The 20,610-nt window shown below is 46.6% G+C and overlaps 1 protein-coding gene across 1 annotated transcript; it reads left to right on the top strand.

The window, feature by feature from the left end:
* The first annotated feature begins 5,063 nt into the window (after nt 1-5,063).
* Nucleotides 5,064-15,902, top strand: ears2 (glutamyl-tRNA synthetase 2, mitochondrial). Its single transcript, XM_078418487.1, has 9 exons — nt 5,064-5,243; nt 7,279-7,434; nt 7,937-8,126; nt 9,227-9,699; nt 10,010-10,118; nt 11,760-11,913; nt 12,445-12,575; nt 13,039-13,177; nt 14,223-15,902. Exons 1-9 carry the CDS (start codon nt 5,075-5,077, stop codon nt 14,304-14,306), a joined length of 1,605 nt encoding a protein of 534 aa, XP_078274613.1. The 5' UTR covers nt 5,064-5,074; the 3' UTR covers nt 14,307-15,902.
* Nucleotides 15,903-20,610: the final 4,708 nt, after the last annotated feature.

The following is a 20,610-nucleotide window of genomic DNA, read 5'->3' as shown; positions in this document are numbered from 1 at the left end:
ACATCATCAGGCCGTGATAGCTCCGTGGCTGCAGAGAAAACAGTGCTGACAGACACAGCATTGTCTGGCAAATCCTGAATTGATTGAGGGGGTCAGACTTTTCTGTTTATAAATACAGGTAGTTCTGCTATAACGTGTGGGAAGGAACTGCAGATGGAGACACCAAGTGCTGGAGTAACTCAGCGGGACAGGCAGCATTTCTGGAAAGAAGGAATGGGTGACGTTTTGGGGTGAGACCCCGCTTCAGAATGAGAGTCGTGGAGAGTGAGTCATGGAGATATGGAAGGGTAAGGTGTGAAAAGGAGAGATCAAAAGGGACAAAGTTCAAGGAAAATTCAGTCCCTGTCTGAAGAAGGGTCTCGACACCCGCCTAGATGCTAGGGGCAAGTTACAGTGGCAAATTGACCTGACAACCCGCACATCTTTGGGATGTGGGAGGAAGCTTATATGGTCACAGGGAGAATGTTCAAGCTGTGTGTAGGAAGGAACTGCAGATGCTGTTTTAAACCGAAGATGGACACTGGGTGCTTGAGTGGCTCAGCGGGACAGGCGGCATCTCTGGAGAGAGGGAATGGGTAATGTTTCAGGTAGAGACCCTTCTTCAGACAGCGACTGAAAGTTCCTTGAACTTCGTCCCCTTTAATCTCTCGTTTTCACATCTTAGCCTTCCATATCTCTATGTCTCTCTCTCCCCCGACTCTCAGTCTGAAGAAGGGTCTTGACCCGAAACGTCACCCATTCTTTCTCTCTAGAAATACTTCAACATTTTGTGTCTATCAAGTTCTGCTATAACATGCTTTTCCATAATATGAATTGGATACCTGTATAACAAAAGCAATGAATTAGGGAAACCTATTTGCATTACATGAGCTGAATTGCTTATAACGCAATTTTCACCAAGAACCAGCAAACCAGTTAAAAGTTACTTTGTAAATTGACAAACGGAAGAAAGCTGCCTGAGATTTAAATAGTATAGGAGAGGAAAAAAACTGTCTCTATGTAACCTGCTCACAGTAATCGACACCATTGTATCTGAAGAACAAAGATACTAGAGGAACAAGATGGACCACTCCGTTGAAATCGCCTATACTGGTGTGGTACGCAAAGGAGCCATTTTCGTCGGCAAAACCCACCGTTCGTTATGCCTGTTGCAGTGTAATCAGTGTTTTGGGGGAACAGTATGTGTGATGATACCATTAAAATGCAGAATATATCTCATCTATCAATTCACAGATTTTTATTATTTTTCTTTTTAAATGTTTCTGCAAGTTTCTGCCTACTAAAATGGCGTCACCTCATACTACAGATTTTAGGGTCGAGTGGTCTATCTTGTTCCTCTAGTATCTTTGCTGAAGAACACAGCTGCCGCTTTAACTGCGTAAGGCCATTGACATTGACAAACAATCGCATTAGCGGAGTTAGGGGGTATCGGGAGAAGGCAGGAACGGGGTACTGATTGAGAATGATCAGCCATGATCACATTGAATGGCAGTGCTGGCTCGAAGGGCCGAATGGCCTCCTCCTGCACCTATTGTCTATTGTCTATTGCATCTATTGATACTTGTACAAATACAGTATATCCTATTAAATAATGTAATGTACAGCTTTTAGTATTTTTACTTTCAGTTACGAAAACAAACTTATTGCTATTGAAAATAACTTTATTTTTGTAAACCTTAAGGGAAAATTAACTTTGTTATTGTGAGTCTAAAACTCCTTCATCCCTAACCCCTTTCCCCCATTGACACAATTGACTTCATAGAAATGCAACTGTTGCATTATAGCAGAACTACTGGTATAAAGATAGAACTAAATAATAGCTTGCCCCACCTGCATTGTTATGCTATTAACCCTATTGTTGGACAAATCAATAGAGGGTGATACAGTGGCACAGCTGTAGAGTTGCTGCCTTACAGCGGCAGAGACCGGGGTTTGATCCTGACTATGGGCACTGTCTGTACGGAGTTTGTACATTCCCTCTGTGACTGCGTGGATTTTTTTTGGGTGCTCCGGTTTCCTCCCGCACTCCAAAGGCGTACAGGTTTGTCGGCTAATTGGCTTGGTAAAATTGTAAATTATCCCTGGTAAGTGGAGGCCAGTGTTAGTGTGCAGGGATTGCTGGTTGATGTGACTCTATGCCGTGACCAATGATGGCAAGAATGCATCTGCTTTCTTCACCAACCTATCAACTCAACATGCTGAAATTTCCCAACACCACAGTTGGGGGAACCTTCAACACAAAGACAGCAATACTTCTAGTGGCTCACTGTCAACAAGTGTCAGGAAGGAACTGCCCAATCATTTAATCGTTCCATCACACATCAGCGGGGGAAAACAAGCATCTAGCCCAGCCTAATGATCTTGGGCTCATTAAAGACAAATATTTTAACAATTTCTGTTCAAAATAAGATTTCATAACAGCAGTATCTTTCTCAACTTTAAGTCATTCCAAAAGATATTATAATGAATGTAAATTTGACCATGGGGGGTCGGGGAAAGCTTTTTTTCAATCTTTGACCTTGCCAGAGATGCGATTGTTTTCCGGATCGCATCTCCGGTCACTCTGCGGCCGAACATCACTGGAGACTTACTTTCCAGGTCCACGTTATCAAGTCTCCTTGAAGAAGTGATATATCCCCAGCAACTCCCAGAAATTTCAGGCCCAATACAGCTCAAACTGGAGGAGCATTCAGGAGGATATTGGGAAAGTCATGGCCATGCATCAGGAGCCATACAGAGGGATGTGTGTGGGATGAGTTATCCACCTCACAAACTACCACCTGTCTGTAATTCCCAACATTACCCTGTTCATCACCTCAAAACCCACAACACCATAACAAAACAGTCATCCTCGATTCCAAGGGACAGCCGAAGATGAAGAATTTGGGAAAAAGCACCAAATTTAAGCAAAACAAGTTGCACATTCAGTGATGGATAAAGTTCAGATGTTAAACCAACTTTTTTTTTGTTAGTTGATTAAGCGATAAATATTGACTGAAAGATTGTGAGTTACATTTACAGATTATCTTCAGAGTAATATAATAGGATTTCATATGTCCACCTGAGAGATTGGATGGGCACTCGGTTTAATATCTCATTGGAAAACCAGCCCTCTGACCGTGCAGGGCTCCAGGTACTTACTGGAGAGTGCCTGCTTGAATTTTGTGTTCAAGCCTTCGGTGTCTACAGACCAAGAGACGATGCAACATCCAGAGCCACAGATGACAAAATGTCTTGTACTAAATGGAAAGGATAGAGAATCATCTGGAGCCGCTCAGGTAAACCCAGGAATCACCTTGGCAGGAAGGGGAGAAAACTGCAGTTTGGCAAACCAAGTCTGGGCCAAAGGAATATAAAGCAATGGTCAATGGTTCAATGGTTCCTTTATTGTCACGTTTACCAGGTACGGTGAAATACTTTTTTTTGCATAAAGCTCAGCAAGACTATCACCGTACATAAGCACAATCACCTCGGTCAGTACAGTACGCGCAGAGCAGCCAACTGAGTCTAAGTGCAAGAGGCACACTGTTGTTATATCCATTTGGGTATGAGGTGATTAAAGGTTATGTATCCCTGTGGAATAGTGACTTGCAATGTGCTCCAGTTTGCACAGAAAGATTTGAAGAACCTCCAAAGTCTGCACCATGCCTGAAGCTCCAACACCAACATCCAGTAACTCTCTTGTAATATTTTGTTCAATCACACCATTCGATTTCCCTTTTTTTTAAACTCCCTATTCCACTTGTGCTTTCTTGTACTACAGCCTTTCCAGTCCCTCACGATCTATCTTCCTCACTCTCTCACCTCTGACACCCTTAGTCATTTTCTCTCTCATTCTCAAGTTCTCGCAGTCTTCCTTACTCACTCTCCTTATCCCCTTCTTACTCTTTTCCCTCACTTTCTCTCCCTCTTGTCCACTTTTTCTCCTAATCTTATTTTCTCTCTCACTCGGCCTCATGCTCTCTCGCATCCTAGCATTTCTCACACTCGCTCAACACCATCACACCCTTGACTGGTCTCTCCTACGCCATCCCACACTCTCTCTCTTTATAATCCTTTCACAGTCACCACCACTTGTCTTCCACAATCTCTGCCTCCTTCTTAGTTTGTCTCACTCTGTCAGTATTTCTCTCTTTCATTTTCACCCACAATCTCAGTGTCTCTTGGTGATCCCACTCTACCCCTCATTCTCACAAGTTCTCACTCAGTTTCTCAGCCAGCCCCAAGAGGGGTCAGCTTTCTCCCTCACCGGTCCTCATTCTCTTTTGCATCCTCGCATTTTCTCAAACACTCTCAACCCTATCATGCTCTTGACTGGTCTCTCACGCCATTTCACTCTCTCGCTTTCTAGTTTAGTTTTGTTTATTGTCACGTGTGCCGAGGTTCAGTGAAAAGCTTTTGTTGCGTGTTAACTAGTCAGCAGAAAGACAATAATACTTCGAATCTGAAGAAGGGTCTCGACCCGAAACGTCACCCATTCCATCTCTTCAGAGATGCTGCCTGTCCTGCTGAGTTACTCCAGCTTTTTGTGTATATCTTCTGTTTAAACCAGCATCTGCAGTTCCTTCCTACACAATAAGTCATGGGAAAGGGAAACGAGAGATATAGAAGATGATGTAGAGAGATAAAGAACAATGAATTAAAGATATGCAAAAAAAGTAACAATGATAAAGGAAACAGGCCATTGTTAACTGTTTGCTGGGTGAAAATGAGAAGCTGGTGCGACTTGGGTGGGTGAGGGATAGAGAGAGCGAGGGAATGCCGGGGGTTACTTGAAGTTAGAGAAGTCAAAATGATTAAAACTGAGTCTGAAGAAGGGTCTCGCCCATTCCCTCTCTCCTAGATGCTGCCTGACCTGCTGAGTTACTCCAGCATTTTGTCATGCCTTCGATTTGTACCAGCATCTGCAGTTATTTCCCTACAAAACTGGGCTGTAAGCTGCCCAAGAGAAAGATGAGATGCAAATCTGAGACACCCTTTATTCTCACTGTTTCTCAGCTGGGGAGCGAGGTCCCGCCCCTTTCTCAGCGCCGGCCCGGAAGGAGCGTGCAGTTCCGGGCAGGAGGAGCTGGAGATGGCGATGGGCGCCTTGTGTCGCCGCTGGCGGCTGCTCCACCACCGCCGAGCCCTCCTCAGCCCCTGGCCCGCAGTGGGCAGCAGCAGGCCGGGGCTGTGCGGGTTGTCCTCCGGCGGAGAGGGGCCCGGGAGCGGGGTGAGGGTGCGCTTCGGGCCGAGCCCCACAGGTACCTGGCCGGGGTTGTGGGCGGGGCGGGGAAACAACTGTAACAAGTGCGGACAATGTATCAATGTTCGGTGGATAGCCACACAACATGTCACCATGGGCCAGATATGTTGTCTTGTATGATGATGATCTGCCATCCTCTTTGTCCACATTAAATTGTGCCCATGTCTTTGTCCTGGAATTCAGCTCCTCCACTCTATTCACACTGACCTGTGTAGGAAAGAGTTGCAGATGCTGGTATAAACCGAAGATTGACACAAAACGCTGGAGTCTGAAGAAGGGTCTCGACCCGAAACGTCACCCATTCCTTCTCTCCTGAGATGCTGCCTGACCTGCTGAGTTACTCCAGCATTTTGTGAATAAATACCTTCGGAGTAACTCAGCGGGTCAGGAGGAATGGGTGACGTTTCTTCAGACTCTGTTCACTGACCATTTCTTTTCTGCATCTCCCTGGTCCTTCAACCTCCCTTGCTCCCCCTACCTCCCTTCCTCTTGCCTGCTCAACCCACCACCCTTCCCTTTTCTACATTTCCTTGGTCCTTTCCTGACCCTAATATCTCTCCTCTTCCACACTCCACTCTCTGCCCTCTTTTCCACATCTCCCTGGTCTTTCACCTTTTCTTCCTCACCCCATGCATCTTTTCCTTGACCCTCATGGCCCTTTCAATCCCACCTCCTCTCATTCTCCTCAGCTGCTCCCTTTACCACCATGGATTTCTTCCCATTACATTTTTATTGATAAATATGGTGGTATTGTACTACTTTCATGTTAGCTTTCGTTTTTTCCCTGCGCCCTCTACTGCTTCCCAGTTAAGTGCTGAGCACTGATTGAAAATCCTTCAGGGCACCCCTGCTGAAATAAAATGTATACCATGAGCCATTTACTGTGTCACCCAAGATCTTCCATTGATGTGGCCCTTTCTGCCAAGTCTTAAATTGAAATGGCATTGAGTCCAAGTCGTAGAGTCAGACAGCACGGAAACAAGCCAGTCTGTGCCTAACAAGGTGTCCCATTTTGGTTTAGTTTATTGTCATGTGAACCAAGGTACTACAGTGAAAAGCTTTTGTTGCTTGTTAACAGGTCAGCAGTTAACGTGATTACAATCGAGCCATCCAAGTGTATAGATACATGATAAAGGGCATAACGTTTAGTGTGAGATAAGTCCAGTAAAGTCCGATCAAAGATAATTCGAGGGTTTTCAATGATGTAGATAGTAGCTCAGGACTGCTCTCTAGTTGTTGGTTTAGTTGTCTGATAACAGCTAGGAAGAAACTGTCTTTGATTCTGGAAGTGTGCGTTTTCACACTTGATGCCTGATGGGAGAGGGGAGAAGGAGTGATCTGGGAGAGAATCGTACTTGATTAAGCTGATGGCCTTGCCGAGGCAACATGGTGTAGATCGAGTCAATGGAAGGGAGGTTAGATTGTGTGATGGGCTGGGCTGTGTCCACAATTCCCTGCAATGTCTCGCGTTCTTGGATGGAGCTGTTCCCAAACCACACTGATGTATGGAAGGAAACTGGAGTACCCGGAGAAAACTCACGTGGTCACGGAGAATGGATAAACTTCGTGCAGACAGCACCCATAGTCAGGATTGAACCCGGGTCTCTGGCGCTGTAAGGCTGGCACTCCCCCGATACACTACCGTGCTGCCCAATCTGTATAAAGAAGAAACTTCAGATGTTGGTTTACAAAAAACCCCACAAAATGCTGGAGTAACTCAGCAGGTCAGGCAGCATCTGTGGAGAAAAGGAATAGGTGACGTTTTGGGTCAGAATCCTTGTTCGTGCTTGGTTCTCCACAAATGCTGCCTGACCTGCTGAGTTACTCCAGCATTTTGTCTATCTTTGGTAATAAACCAACATCTACAGTTCCTTCCCACATATTGACACTTGGGGGTTTGCTCTGGGCTCCCTACTCCATTCCAATTCTCCTCGGCAATCAAGGTTGTCCCTACACCACATGGAGTGCCCCTCAAAGTTAAATCATTGTAGTCATCCTTTTGAAATCCTGCTCCTTCTTGCTTACTTTCCCAGGTTTCCTGCATCTGGGTGGACTCCGCACAGCTCTTTATAATTACATATTTGCCAAAAAGCACAGAGGCCAGTTTATCCTCCGTATAGAAGACACGGATCAGAGGCGTCTCGTGCCTGGAACAACGGAAAGTATTGAAGACGTACTGGAGTGGGCAGGTATTGTATGTAATTCTAAGCTTGTCGGGTATAATCGTCTCTCTCAGTGTTAGGCTCATGCTTAAATCACCCTCCCTCTCTCAGCATGTCTTTCAATTATAGCAGTCTCTCACACCCAACGTAAGAATCTCAGTTATATAACAAACTCCCTGTTTCGCTGCCTTAGGCCATTGGTTGCATGTTTCTTATGACCTGCCCTCAGTATAAAATCCTGTTATGTAGATATATTGTGTTGCACTTGACCTTGTGTTATAAGACTGTCACATTTATTCTTTACCACACCCTCGGTATTAATTTAACACTTTTGATGCTTTAATGTACCCCACTTTATTGTAATGTTCTTAATAATAATACTGCAAAGAACATTAGAAGCAGGGGGAGGTTATTCAGCATCCACTCCCTCAGCACCACCTTCCTGCATGGATCCCATCTCCGTTGAGTTCCTTAATGTCTAAACATCTATTAGTGTGTGAATCGGGTCTTGATGTCACTTGTTGTGCAGGGATACCCCCCGATGAGAGCCCTCGTCATGGTGGCCCCTGTGGACCCTACCAGCAATCGGAGCGACTTGATCTGTACCGGAAGGCTGCTGAAACTCTAGTGAAGAAAAATGCAGCATATTATTGCTTCTGCACTCCGTCACGCCTGGAAATATTGAGGAAGGAGGCACTGAGAATGAGGCAGACACCAAAGTAAGTTTGGAATGAAATGTGTGTTTGCAGGGACTGTGTCCATTTTGAGCATATGCCTTTCTCCCCAATGGCTTGCCTACAATAGTTTATATTAGTGCATGTGCTTACTGTCCTTCAAGGTGAGTAGAAAAATAACTGCAGATGCTGGTACAAATCGAAGGTATCACAAAATGCTGGAGTAACTCAGCGGGTCAGGCAGCATCTCAGGAGAGAAGGAATGGGTGACGTTTCGGGTCGAGACCCTTCTTCAGACTGATGTCAGGGGAGGTCCTTCAAGGTGAACTCTGTTGTTTAGTATACGACCTGCTGCATAAATGTATGCCCTAATGAGACACACAGTGCTGGAGTAACTCAGCAGGTCAAACAGCAGTTCTGGAGAAAAAGGATGGGTGACGTTTCGGGCTGGAACCCTCCTTCAGTCTGAATGTATGCCCTGCCCACTGTATACCTTCTGACTTTATTTTGAAAAAATAGAAATTTCTCCAGCGCCTTGTGTGAACGTGAAATGCTGTAAAGTAGTTTACAGCCAATTAAGTGCTGTTGAAATATCGTCACTGTTGTAATGTTGGAAGAATGGCAGCTAATTTGTACTAAGGAAGCTTCTGCAAACAGCATTGAGGTAATGATAAGAATATTTGAACCCGGGTCTCTGGCGCTGTAAGGCGGCGATCCCACTGTGCCCGAGCTGCAGGTTCTGCCAACTCCTGCAAGTGGGAATCGGGTCACAGCTGCATTTCTGACACATTGTTTCTGTACCTTTTCATACCTTTAATTTCCCTCTCCCCTGACTCAGTCTGAAGAAGGGTCTTGACTCAAAATGTCACCTATTCTTTTTCTCCAGAAATGCTGCCTGACCCACTAAGTTACTGCAGCATTTTGAGTCTGTCTTCACTCTTAACACTTCCTCAGTACCTGCCCTCTAACAGTGCAGTGCTCTCTCAGCATTGCCTCTCAAACAATGCATGTTCCCACTAATCCTCTGACAATGCAACAACTCCCTCTGTGAACGTTCTCCTGGATAATGTGCTCAGGTCTCCGAGGCGAGACTTGAACCCACCACCTCCTGGCTTCTTGTTAATCCGAATGCCCTCCACTTTCAGGTATGACAACCGTTGTAGACACCTCTCTGCCGAGCAGATCGAGGAGCGACTGGCACGAGGTTCCCCGTATGTTATCAGATTCCACCTGGACCAGGGTACTGTGACTTTTGAAGATCTGGTGTATGGACTGAACAGGATGGAGCCAGCCAGTGTGGAAGGAGACCCTATCATCCTCAAAGCAGACGGGTTTCCGACCTATCACTTGGCCAATGTGGTTGACGACCATCACATGAAAATCAGCCACGTTCTGCGGGGAACTGAGTGGCTTACTTCCACTGCCAAACACGTGTTGATGTACAGTGCCTTTGGCTGGCAGCCGCCAATATTTGCTCACCTTCCTCTCCTCTTGAACAAAGATGGCAGCAAGCTGTCTAAGCGTCAGAGCGATCTGTTCATTCAGAACCTTTCCCAGAATGGCTACCTGCCAGAGGCTCTCCTTGACATTGTTACCAACTGTGGATCTGGCTTCTCAGGTACTGTGGATAAGGAACGAGCTTTGTTCTGTTTACCGTTTACTGTTATGGGCTTGTTTGTCAGAATGGCGTCAGACTCCAGAATGGAGTCTGTGATCACAGGTTTGACACATTATTGTCCGACTGAGGTATGTTGGACAATACAGGAAGTGTGCAGCATAAATTGTATGGGCAAGCACTTGTAACTCTTGAGTGCTCACAAAGATGGGGTAGTGAACACAGAGCCACAGAGAGCAGTTGGAGAACAAGGAATCAAAATGCAAGCAAATTGAAAATGATCATTCCATTTATTCTCATTTGTGTGTTGTAGGCAATCGTACTGGTCGATCCCTGGAGGAGTTGGTGAGTGAGTTTGACGTGACTGGAATCACAACTCACTCTTCCCTATTGGACCTTGACAAACTGCCAGAGTTCAACAGGTACATAAATATCCAAATGTCAGCCCGCACACCAGTGTGTGTATCACTACCAGTGACACCCGAAACCCTCTGACTGTCAGTACTGGGAGTGTGTTCAATTTGTGTCGCATCTGCTTTCATTCTTAATTTTTAAATATTTCAGCTTCTGATAAAAGTTCTGAGTACACTCCCAGAACAGTACGTACTGAGGGGCATGACATTATTTGGAGGCATTAGTAGTCTGTATAGGAGGGTGTCAAGTATTCCAGTGCACAATTGGAAGAAGTGCAGGGAAGTTCTCGTACTCTGGGTCAGTTGCTGTTTATCGGAATGACTCTTCAGCACGGAAGTGCTTTAATGGTGTGGTGAAGTGCAGTGGAGAAGCAAGTTTCTTGCTCCTGAGATATTCAGACCTTGACTGTCTCAACACGATTCCCAGTCTGTCCTGAAGTAGCTACGTTTGCTGGGGTATCACATCTGGTCCCAGCAACCTTGGATTGAAGTGAATAAAAATCAGCCAGGGCTAAAATGATTGGCTTCCAATATATGCTGCCTTACAGCACCAGAGACCTGGGTTTGACCCTGACTACAGGTGCTGTCTACGGAGTTTGTCTATTCTCAGCGTGACCGGGTGCTCTGGTTTCCTCTCCCTCACAAAAGACATACAGGTTTGTAGGTTAATTGGCTTTGGTAAAAATTGTAGGATGATCTAAGAGTACGGGGTATTTATTCACAAAATGCTGGAGTAACTCAGCAGGTCAGGCAGCATCTCAGGAGAGAAGGAATGGGTGACGTTTCGGGTTGAGACCCTTCTTCAGACTGATGTCAGGGGGGGCGGGACAAAGGAAGGATATAGGTGGAGACAGGAAGACAGTGGGAGATCCCCCCTCAACTCTATCCAAGGACCCAAACAGTCTTTCCAGGTGAGACAAAGGTTCACCTGCACCTCCTCCAACCTCATCTATTGCATCCGCTGCTCTAGATGTCAACTTCTTTACATTGGCAAAACCAAACGCAGGCTCGGCGATCGCTTCGCTCAACACCTGCGCTCAGTCCGCCTTAACCAATCTGATCTCCCGGTGGCTGAGCACTTCAACTCCCCCTCCCATTCCCAGTCTGACCTTTCTGTCATGGGTCTCCTCCAGTGCCATAGTGAGGCCCACCGGAAATTGGAGGAACAGCACCTCATATTTCGCCTGGGCAGCTTGCAGCCCAGCGGTATGAACATTGACTTCTCCAACTTTAGATAGTTCCTCTGTCCCTCTCTTCCCCTCCCCCTTCCCAGATCTCCCACTGTCTTCCTGTCTCCACCTATATCCTTCCTTTGTCCCGCCCCCCTGACATCAGTCTAAAGAAGGGTCTTGGCCCGAAACGTCAGCCATTCCTTCTCTCCTGAGATGCTGCCTGACCTGCTGAGTTACTCCAGCATTTTGTGAATAAATACCTTCGATTTGTACCAGCATCTGCAGTTATTTTCTTACACCAAGAGTACGGGGTTATCGATGGTTGGCGCGGATTCGGTGGGTCGAAGAGCCTGTTTCCGTGCTCTATTGTCAAACTAAACTGGGACTGGGTCGGTACCTTAAGTAAGAAGACGTGGACATGTGACTCACTGACTGATGGTGACCACTCAGATCCTGCCCTTTCCATCACATTTGGCAGAATTCACTTGTTGCGCCGCATTGAGAACAGTAGCTCAAGGCAACAGCTGGTGATGGAGCTGCAAGCTCACGTGGAGAAGGTGTACAAGGAAAAGCTGCTGGAGGGAGAGGCTCTGGGCATGGACTATGTGGAACGGGTGCTGGAACACCGGAAGGTAGGAGCAATTTCGACATTCATTCTCGGGCTCAACCCTCGTCCGTGGCCCGGTAGCCATGGCTCAGGATAGGTTGCCCGATGTGGCTGAGTAGTGGCAGCATCAGCTTTAGACTTTAGGGATACAGTGCAGAAACAGGCCCTTCGGCCCACCAGGTCTGCGCCGACCAGCGATCCCTGCGCACTAATCTACACACGCTTGGGACAATTTTACAATTTATCGAAGCCAATTAACCTACAAACCTGTACGTATTTGGAGTGTGGGAGGATTCCGAGGCACCAGGAGAAAACCCACATGGTCACGGGGAAAACGTACAAACTCTATACAGACAGCATACGTAGTCAGGATTGAACCTGGGGCTGTAGGGCACAACTCTACCGCCCTGCCACCCTCTCCACCATTACCTTGCCGATGCTAGTGAGGTTTGAGCAATGCCACCGACAGTGGTGTGGGTCAGACGGAGCAGCAAGACCTCAGTTAATGAACTGTGAAGCACAGCCACAAAATCATGTGTTTTTTACGCACTGACAGGGGCACATCACATCTTTGCTGGACCTACTGAAGCCAGCATACTCTTACCTGTGGATCCGGCCTCCTGTACCCCGAGAGCAGATGGAGGGTCTGACCACAGAGGGAGAGAAGATCTGCAGCATGGTGATAAGGTAAGTATCTTCCTCCCTGACCCCCCTCCCATTCTGTTACTCCGTAGTTCTCCCCTGCCCTCGCCCCGATACCTTGCCCTGTTGTCCTCGCCCTTCCCTTGCCTTGTCCTTTTCTCTTCCCTTCTCCTTTTCTCTTCCCTTCTCCTTTTCCATTCCTTTTTTTCCCCACGAGCTGGTCCCTCTCAAAGCTTGTTCTTCCTTCGTCTCTCTGTGTTCCTCTCTTACCCTCCCATCTCTCACCCTCCCCTTTACCCCATTCAACCCCCCCCCAATGTGCCTGTCCCTTCCCTGTGCACCCCCCTCTCTACCCAAATTCGTGCTCCTCTTGATATTTGCATCTCTTGCATTAACCAGCTCTCCTCAGCATCCTCACTCCCCTCACCTCTATTTCCTGTCAATTCTGTCACTCTGAAACTTCATTTGACATTGAATTAATTTTGAATGTTGATGCTTTGAATTTCAGCCTGTTTCAAAACTGGTCAAAGGGTAATGGGACGATGGCGGAGCTGAACTCTGAACTGAGGTCGTTACAGGCACAGTTCACAACCACCAAATTCAGTGTCATGATGAAGCTCCTGCGACTGGTTCTCAGTGGGCAGCAGGTAGGAAGCATGCAGAGCAATGGTACCAGTGGAGAGGGATCAATTACTTGCTGAGATCAAAGGACCTGAGGTTGTTTCACTTGTGTTTAGGTTTTAGTTTATTATTATTACACATACTGAGGTACAGTAAAAAGCTTTGTTTCGCACACTGATATCAGATCAGACATACCATACATAGAAACAATCAGTTCAAACTCAAGTGCATTCGATCATGGGGAAGAGTGCAGAATATAGTTCTCAGCATTGCAGTACACCTGTTCTTTAGACAAAGTCTAATGTCCCCAATGGGGTAGAGGTGAATTGGACAGTACCCAGACTTGTGGAAGGACCATTCAGAAGCCTGCGAACAGAGGGGAAGGAGCTGTTTCTGAGTCTGGCCGTGTGCTCTTTTAATCTTTTACCTACTGCCGGATGGGAGCAGAGAGAAGAAGGAATGTCTGGGGTGGGGACAAGTCTTTGATTATGTCGGTTGCTTTTCCGAGGCAGTGTGGTGCAGATGATGTCAATGGTGGGAAGGCTGGGCTATATCTACAACTCTCCACAATTTCTTGCAGTCTTGGACGGAGCTGTTCCCGAACCAAGCTGATCAATGAGAATTATCAGGGAAAATTTAACATAGGAGATAAATTTTGAATGGTTTTCTTAGATAAGAGAGGGAGAAACAGTTTTCGCTGCTGGGAATTTTGGCATCCAGAGGAGAGATATTTGATAATTGGAAGAAGAGCTTGAGGGGGGATTAACACAAGGTTTATTACCGTGTGCAATGTTGCATTGCTATAGCTAACAGTAGGTGTGTGAGATTAATTAGAGACCTTTTTCAGAGACTGCATGGACAGTGGCCAAATGGCCTCTCCTTCTGCCATGGGCTTGTGTTGTTCTAAGATAGTGCTCAGCGTTGGTACTGAAGAACTAACCTGATATCTGCTTGGAGTGCTACAGAGAGAGGTTCTAATGAATAGGAGGAGATTTTAACAAGCTCTAGTCATAATTTTTTATGTTTATCCCACATTTTTGAGAATCTGATTACATTTTGCTTTTTCCACAGCAAGGACCGGGTGTGGCTGAGATGATGATGTCCTTGGGGCCTGAAGAAGTCTGTGAACGACTGCAACGAGTGATCTACCATTGAGCCCACGAGGCCCTCCTCCTACCTGTGCACTGGGGAGGTTGTGCTTGATGTATCCCTCCATTGGTACGGACATATTTCAAAGCTGACAGAACATCTAAGAAGGGAAACTGTTAAATGTCCAGACATTTGATACCACTGGTTCGATCTACCTGCTGTCATGACAGCCTCTCTAAACGGTCCTACTTTGTGATTGTAGCACTCTGTCCAAGGGATTTGGGCATCAGTTGGAGTGGAGTTAGGCAGGGAAGGGAAAGGCTTCTATCTCCATAGGGTTTTCCCTGCGTGATCCTATAGGAGATGAGTCTTAAATCCATGAGTTCAGGACTATGTGCAGCTTTCAGGGCTTTGATCATCAATGACCAAACACACCAAACCACTTGCTCTCAACAACAAGGACATTTGGTATCAATGGATTTACCATAAACTATTTAATGTTCTACGATGCACACCTTCTGCCTTTTACCCTGCTTCATGTTATCCTTTCTGTATATCATTCTATTATTTTCTCTCTCATGTCCCTATTTCCTCTTAGATTGTCCATTTAATTCCAAAAGAATTCCATTTTGGGTAAAGAAGTGTCTCTTCAATTCTTTCCTGAATTTGTTAACTGTAACTAATTTATATTTATCATCTTGTATTTATCTCCTTTAGTTTTGGTTTCCTCCTTCCCTCCATTGCAAGTATTTTCTCCGCAGATACCCTGTCAAAACGAATGTATTATTTCAATGTCATCACTGGCCCATCTTTTCTAGAAAAAAGGTCTCGGGTTGATCAGTCTACCTGTTAGTTACAGCTTTTTAAACGTAAACATCTTGAGAATTAATGAGAACCAGGGTATGTTTTATAAGATGGTCATTGCTGATGGATCAAGGAAAAATATATAAATGCCGATACCTTCAGTTCAACCCATTTATGGAAGTATTCTTTATTGTGATATTTCTTGTTCCATTTATCCTGGTTTAAATTATGAAGTGGTTAGTAGTAATGTGCACAATTGCTGGGCAAACTATGGTCCTGGATTTAATTCTGCATTAAAGTCCCAACAGGGTAAGCGTTTGAGGTACAGTTCACTTATTCTGATGCTCTGAAGGCTATCACCGGCAAAAAGACCATGAGCAACTCAAACGGGCTCATCTTTTTGACAAGTAACTCCAGTAAAGTATTCTGGTCACACGATAGTGACAGGAGTTCTGGCTTTACCAGCTCTGCTCACATTTCACATATCTTAATTTGAAATAAAAAAAATGCCAGATACTGGAAATCCGAAATTTAATAAAAAAACAAAAATGTTGGAAACACTCAGCAGGTCGGGGAGCATCTATGGAAAGAGAAACATTTGATGTTTCAGTTTGACAACCCCTTCATCCGATTTAACAAAGGATTCCAGATCAAAATGCTACCCATTTATTTCTCTTACCACAGCTGCTGCTTGGTCTGTAACGTGTTTCAGCATTTTATTCTTATCACCAACTTTCTCCAGTAAGTAAAAGAAAGTGCTATTTAAATTTTGTTGAAATCTGCAGTTACTTTATTAATCAGAACGGGTTGGAGAAAAATTATTTTTAAGGCAAGCTTTGTGAATGGAATGAATCTGAAATAAAGGAAATGCTGTGGTTGTGTAATATCTGAGCTAGTCATCGTTGGCACTGCTGCCATTTTCTAGACTTTGTTTTAACCTTCTGGTGAAGTATCCTCATAATTTGTCAGCACATCTGTGGTCGTTCAGACATCAGTGGACCAGCTGAGTATTTTCAGCGTCATTTCCATTTAGAGTTATGTGGGGAAATTCTGGAATTGATGACTCTGCCCTTTTTGTTGACTTGCCTCAGACTTGGTTTCTGTTTCTACTTTGTTAATGACAATCTTATTATGCTCCTCCCTCAGCCTTATTGATCTTCTCTTTCTAGTTTAAGAAAATAACTGCAGATGCTGGTACAAATCGAAGGTATTTATTCACAAAATGCTGGAGTAACTCAGCGGGTCAGGCAGCATCTCAGGAGAGAAGGAATGGGTGACGTTTCGGGTCGAGACCCTTCTTCAGGTCTCGAAGGGTCTCGACCCGAAACGTCACCCATTCCTTCTCTCCTGAGATGCTGCCTGACCTGCTGAGTTTCTCCAGCATTTTGTGAATTAATACCTTCTATTTCTAGTTTGTAATTTATTGTCTTCTCTCACTCTCTCTAGCTATTTCAATCTTTCTCAGCTTTCTCTTGATCACCCAATCTTTCAGTCTGCATGTATATTTTGTATTTCTTCCCGTCATACACCTTGCTAGTTTAGTTTAGAGACACAGCGCAGAAACAGGCCCTTTGGCGCACCAAGTCTACGGTGGTCATTGATAGTGCTAGTACACTAGCACTATCCTACACGAGAGACAATTTACAATTTTACTGAAGCCAATTAACCTACAAACTTGTACGTCTTTGGAGTTTTGGGAGGAAACCGCTGGAGAAAACCCATGCAGTCACACGGAGAACGTACAAACTCCTTACAGACAGCACCTGTAGTCAGGATCGAACTCGGGTCTCTGGCGCTGCAAGGCAGCAACTCTACCACTGCGCCATTGTTCCCTTGCTCTGTATAATTCTCTGACACTCATTGATTCAAGATTTATTTTGCACATTTAACACATTGCTGTATGGAATGGTCACATTGTTGTTGGTTAGCAGCACCAATAATCTTTGAATGTGCGGGAGCAAGTATCCTTATGAATTTAAATCTCTCCAGTCCTTTTCCCCTTCCCTGCCACCCTTTGTCTAACAGAAATATTTAAGTCCATCCATTAGCACAAAGAAGGTTATGTTGGTGGTGAAAAGTTTTAGTTTAACAGCTTTAAATTTAACTTAAACTTAAAGTTTTTGATTAGTTAGTAGACTAACTAAAGTTGATTCTGAGATTTTAGACCAACAGGCAGTCCTAAAAGTGTCAACAAATATTTCTACCTGATATTCTGATTTGTAAGGAATTGTTGAGGACAGAATCAGATGTATCACAATCATTTTGATAGTTCAGCAATGTCTTATTTCTCTGATATTGTCAAATAGCAAGGGTCCAGAAGAAAAACCACTGTTTGAATCATAAAATATTTAAGGATTTCCTTTCCAGCTAACTGCCTAACTAAAAACTTCAGCTTTGACATTTCATTCTCTACAATAGACAAAAGCAAGGAGTAGACCAGCAGACCGCTCAAGCCAGCCCTGCCATTCAGTTCAATGGTTCTTTATTGTCACATATGTACTGCACAGTGAAATTCTTGCACCCGTCGCTGTATTTTAGCGCCATTTGCAAAAGTAAAAGATCAAACTCCGGTCCACATGCTGGATGTACTGGAGTGCCCCCGATCCAGGCAAGCCCAGGTAAGCCCCAGGCTGCTGCAGGGCCTCCTCCGTCGCCCTCGACTGGCTCGGCCTCCTCGCCAGCCCGACCGCCTGTGTCCCAGGGCTATCTCCTGCAGCCTTCCTTGAGGATGCTGGAGGCAATACCCAGGCCCTTCTACTGGCCCACTCCTCGCGTCCGTTGTCGCCAGCGGCTCCCTCCTTCCCCTCATCCATTCTCCGGTCTTCGGGACCGAGCTCGGCCCTTCTGAGCTTCTCCTGCAGGCAGCGGCCTGCTGGGTCTTCTGTGGCAGCGAACCATGCCTCCGCTGATCGTGGCCGCGGGCGGCCTGCTGGGTCTTCGTTCGCGATGTCCGCCGAGTCCATCTTTGATCTCAGAAGCTGCCAAGTCCGTCCTCGTTCAGCGCCGCGGCGCCTCTTGGGAGCTGTCTCAGAATTATCATGGTTGGGCTATGCTGGCCTCATCACTTCTGTGTTATTTTCATATAACGCACATTCCTCCATCTTTCATAGAACAGCAAAGGGACAGGCCCCTCGGCACAGAGAGTCCACACTGAACACGATGCCAGGTTAAACTAATCTCCTCTGCCTGCACGTGATCCATTTCCTGCAGATCCATGTGCCTATCCAAAAGTCTCTTAAATGCCACTATTGTAGTTGACTCTACCACCACCCCTTGCAGCATGTTCCAGGCATCCACCACACTGCCTAACTTGGCTGCCCATCTCCTTTTAAACCTTGCCCCTCTCACAGTAACGCTATGCCCTCTAGTCTGATATTTCTACACTGGGGAGAAAACGTTTTATACTATCTACCCTATCTTTGCCTCTCAATTTTATATACTACTTTCAAGTCTCCTCTCAGCCTCTGATGTTCCAGAAAAAAACAATCCAAATGTTCTTTTACAAATACACTGATCAGCCAAAACATTATGTCCACTGACAGGTGAAGTGAATAACATTGATTATTTTGTGACAATGGCACCTGTCAAGGGGTGGGATATATTAGGCAGCAAGTGAACAGTCAGTTCTTGAAGTTGATGTTTTGGATGCAGGAGAAATGGGCAGGAGTGGGCAATAGTGGCATTTAAGCGCCTTTGACAAGGGCCAAATTGTTATGGCCAGACGACTGGGTCAGAGCATCTCTGAAACGGCAAGGCTTGGGTGCTCCCGGTCAGCAGTGGTAAGTACCTACCGACAGTGGTCCGAGGAGGGACAAACCTCAAACTGACGACAGAGTGTTAGGCGCCCAAGGCTCATCGATGCGCGAGGGTAACGAAGGCTATCCTGCCTGGTCCGAACCGACGGAAGGTCTACTGTGGCACAAGTCACAGAAAATTTTAATGGTGGTCACGGGAGGAATGTGTCACAATACACAGTGCATCGCACCCTGCTGCATATGGGGCTGCACACGGAGGACCAACAGCATATTAGGCAGGTGGTCATAATGTTTTGGCTGATCAGTGTATTTATTTACGTATTATAAAAATCAAGATTCTTAAGTGAGAGCCAACTTGGGTCATATAACACATTTGGGAAGCTTGCAAACAGGACGTTGCTATTTAGGAAATGGCAATTTTTAGGTGACCTTGAGTTCTTTTTTGTTAGAATAATCAATACTAGAAGTGACAGAGCTTGTTGAAGGTTTCAGCTTCAGATAAGGCAGATGATATCACTGTGGTGGAAATTGGTGATCTGAGAAATTATAAGAGAAATGTGATTTCAGGTTCACCTTTAGAAAAACCAAAGTTATCTCCTGCCATGTACAGGTTTAGACAATTGTTGGGAAGTGAGTTGATGGCTTGTTTTGAAGACATTTTAGAGATTGTGAAGAGTGAGGGGAGCAAGAAAGAGGAAGTTCCCGGGATGCACCGTGACTGAGGGTGTGGGTCAGACTGTGGGTTGAAACTCCTGGGGCTGGGCTGAGATCCCAGGGGAAGACTCCTAGAAGGGTGTCGATCCCTGGGGTGGGATCCTGGGGATTAGCTTGGGCAGTGGGCAACAACTCCCAAGGATGGGGTCAGACCCTGGGGTGGGGTCGTACTCTGGTGTGGTGCCCCGGGAGTGGGGTCAGACTTTGTATGAAACCCATAGGGGTAGGATCAGACCCTTGGCCTGGAAGAAAGGTCTCGACCCGAAACGTCACCCATTCCTTCTCTCCAGAGATGCTGCCTGTCCCACTGAGTCACTCCAGCTTTTTGGGTCTACCCCCAGGGGTGGGGTCAGTCCCAAGGATGGGGTTAACCCCTGGATGAAACCCCCAATGGTGGGGTGAGACCCCTGAGTGGGACCCCAGGGTGGGGGTCAGACTCTATGAAACCCCCCTAGGGGTAGGGTCAGACCCTTTATCAGACCCCCAGGGGTGGGGTTTGACACCAGCCTGCAACCCCAGGGGGAGGCTGGGGTGAGACCCGGGGGGTGGGGTCAGAGCCTGGGGGCAGAGCCTTGGGTGGGGTGGGACCCTGGGGTGGGGTCAGACTTTGGGGGGGGGGGGTCAGACCCTGGGGTGGGGGGGTCAGACCCTGGGGTGGGGTGGGTCAGACACTGGGTGTCAGAGCCTGGGGTGAGGTGAGACCCTGGGGGGGGGGGGGGGGCAGAGGTGGGGGGGCACTGGCCAGCCGGGGGGGGGGGGGGGTTCACTGCCAGTGGGAGGCTGCAATGATCATTCAGGCTGTTGGGAACCCTGGTGGTGGTGGGGGGACGGACCCTGGGAGTGGTGGTGGGACCCTGGGAGTGGTGGTGGGACCCTGGGAGTGGTGGTGGGACCCTGGGAGTGGTGGTGGGACCCTGGGAGTGGTGGTGGGACCCTGGGAGTGGTGGTGGGACCCTGGGGGTGGTGGTGGGGTGGGACCCTGGGGGGGTGGTTTTGACCCTGGGGGGACGACCCTGGGGTGGGTTAGACCCTGGGGGTCAGAGCCTGGGGTGAGGTGAGACCCGGGGGTGGTGGTGGTGGTGGGGGGTAGCCCCAGA

The sequence above is a fragment of the Rhinoraja longicauda genome, chromosome 21, assembly GCF_053455715.1.
Source record: "Rhinoraja longicauda isolate Sanriku21f chromosome 21, sRhiLon1.1, whole genome shotgun sequence".
NCBI classification, from domain to species: domain Eukaryota; kingdom Metazoa; phylum Chordata; class Chondrichthyes; order Rajiformes; family Arhynchobatidae; genus Rhinoraja; species Rhinoraja longicauda.
This window is presented reverse-complemented; position numbering and strand designations above follow the sequence as displayed.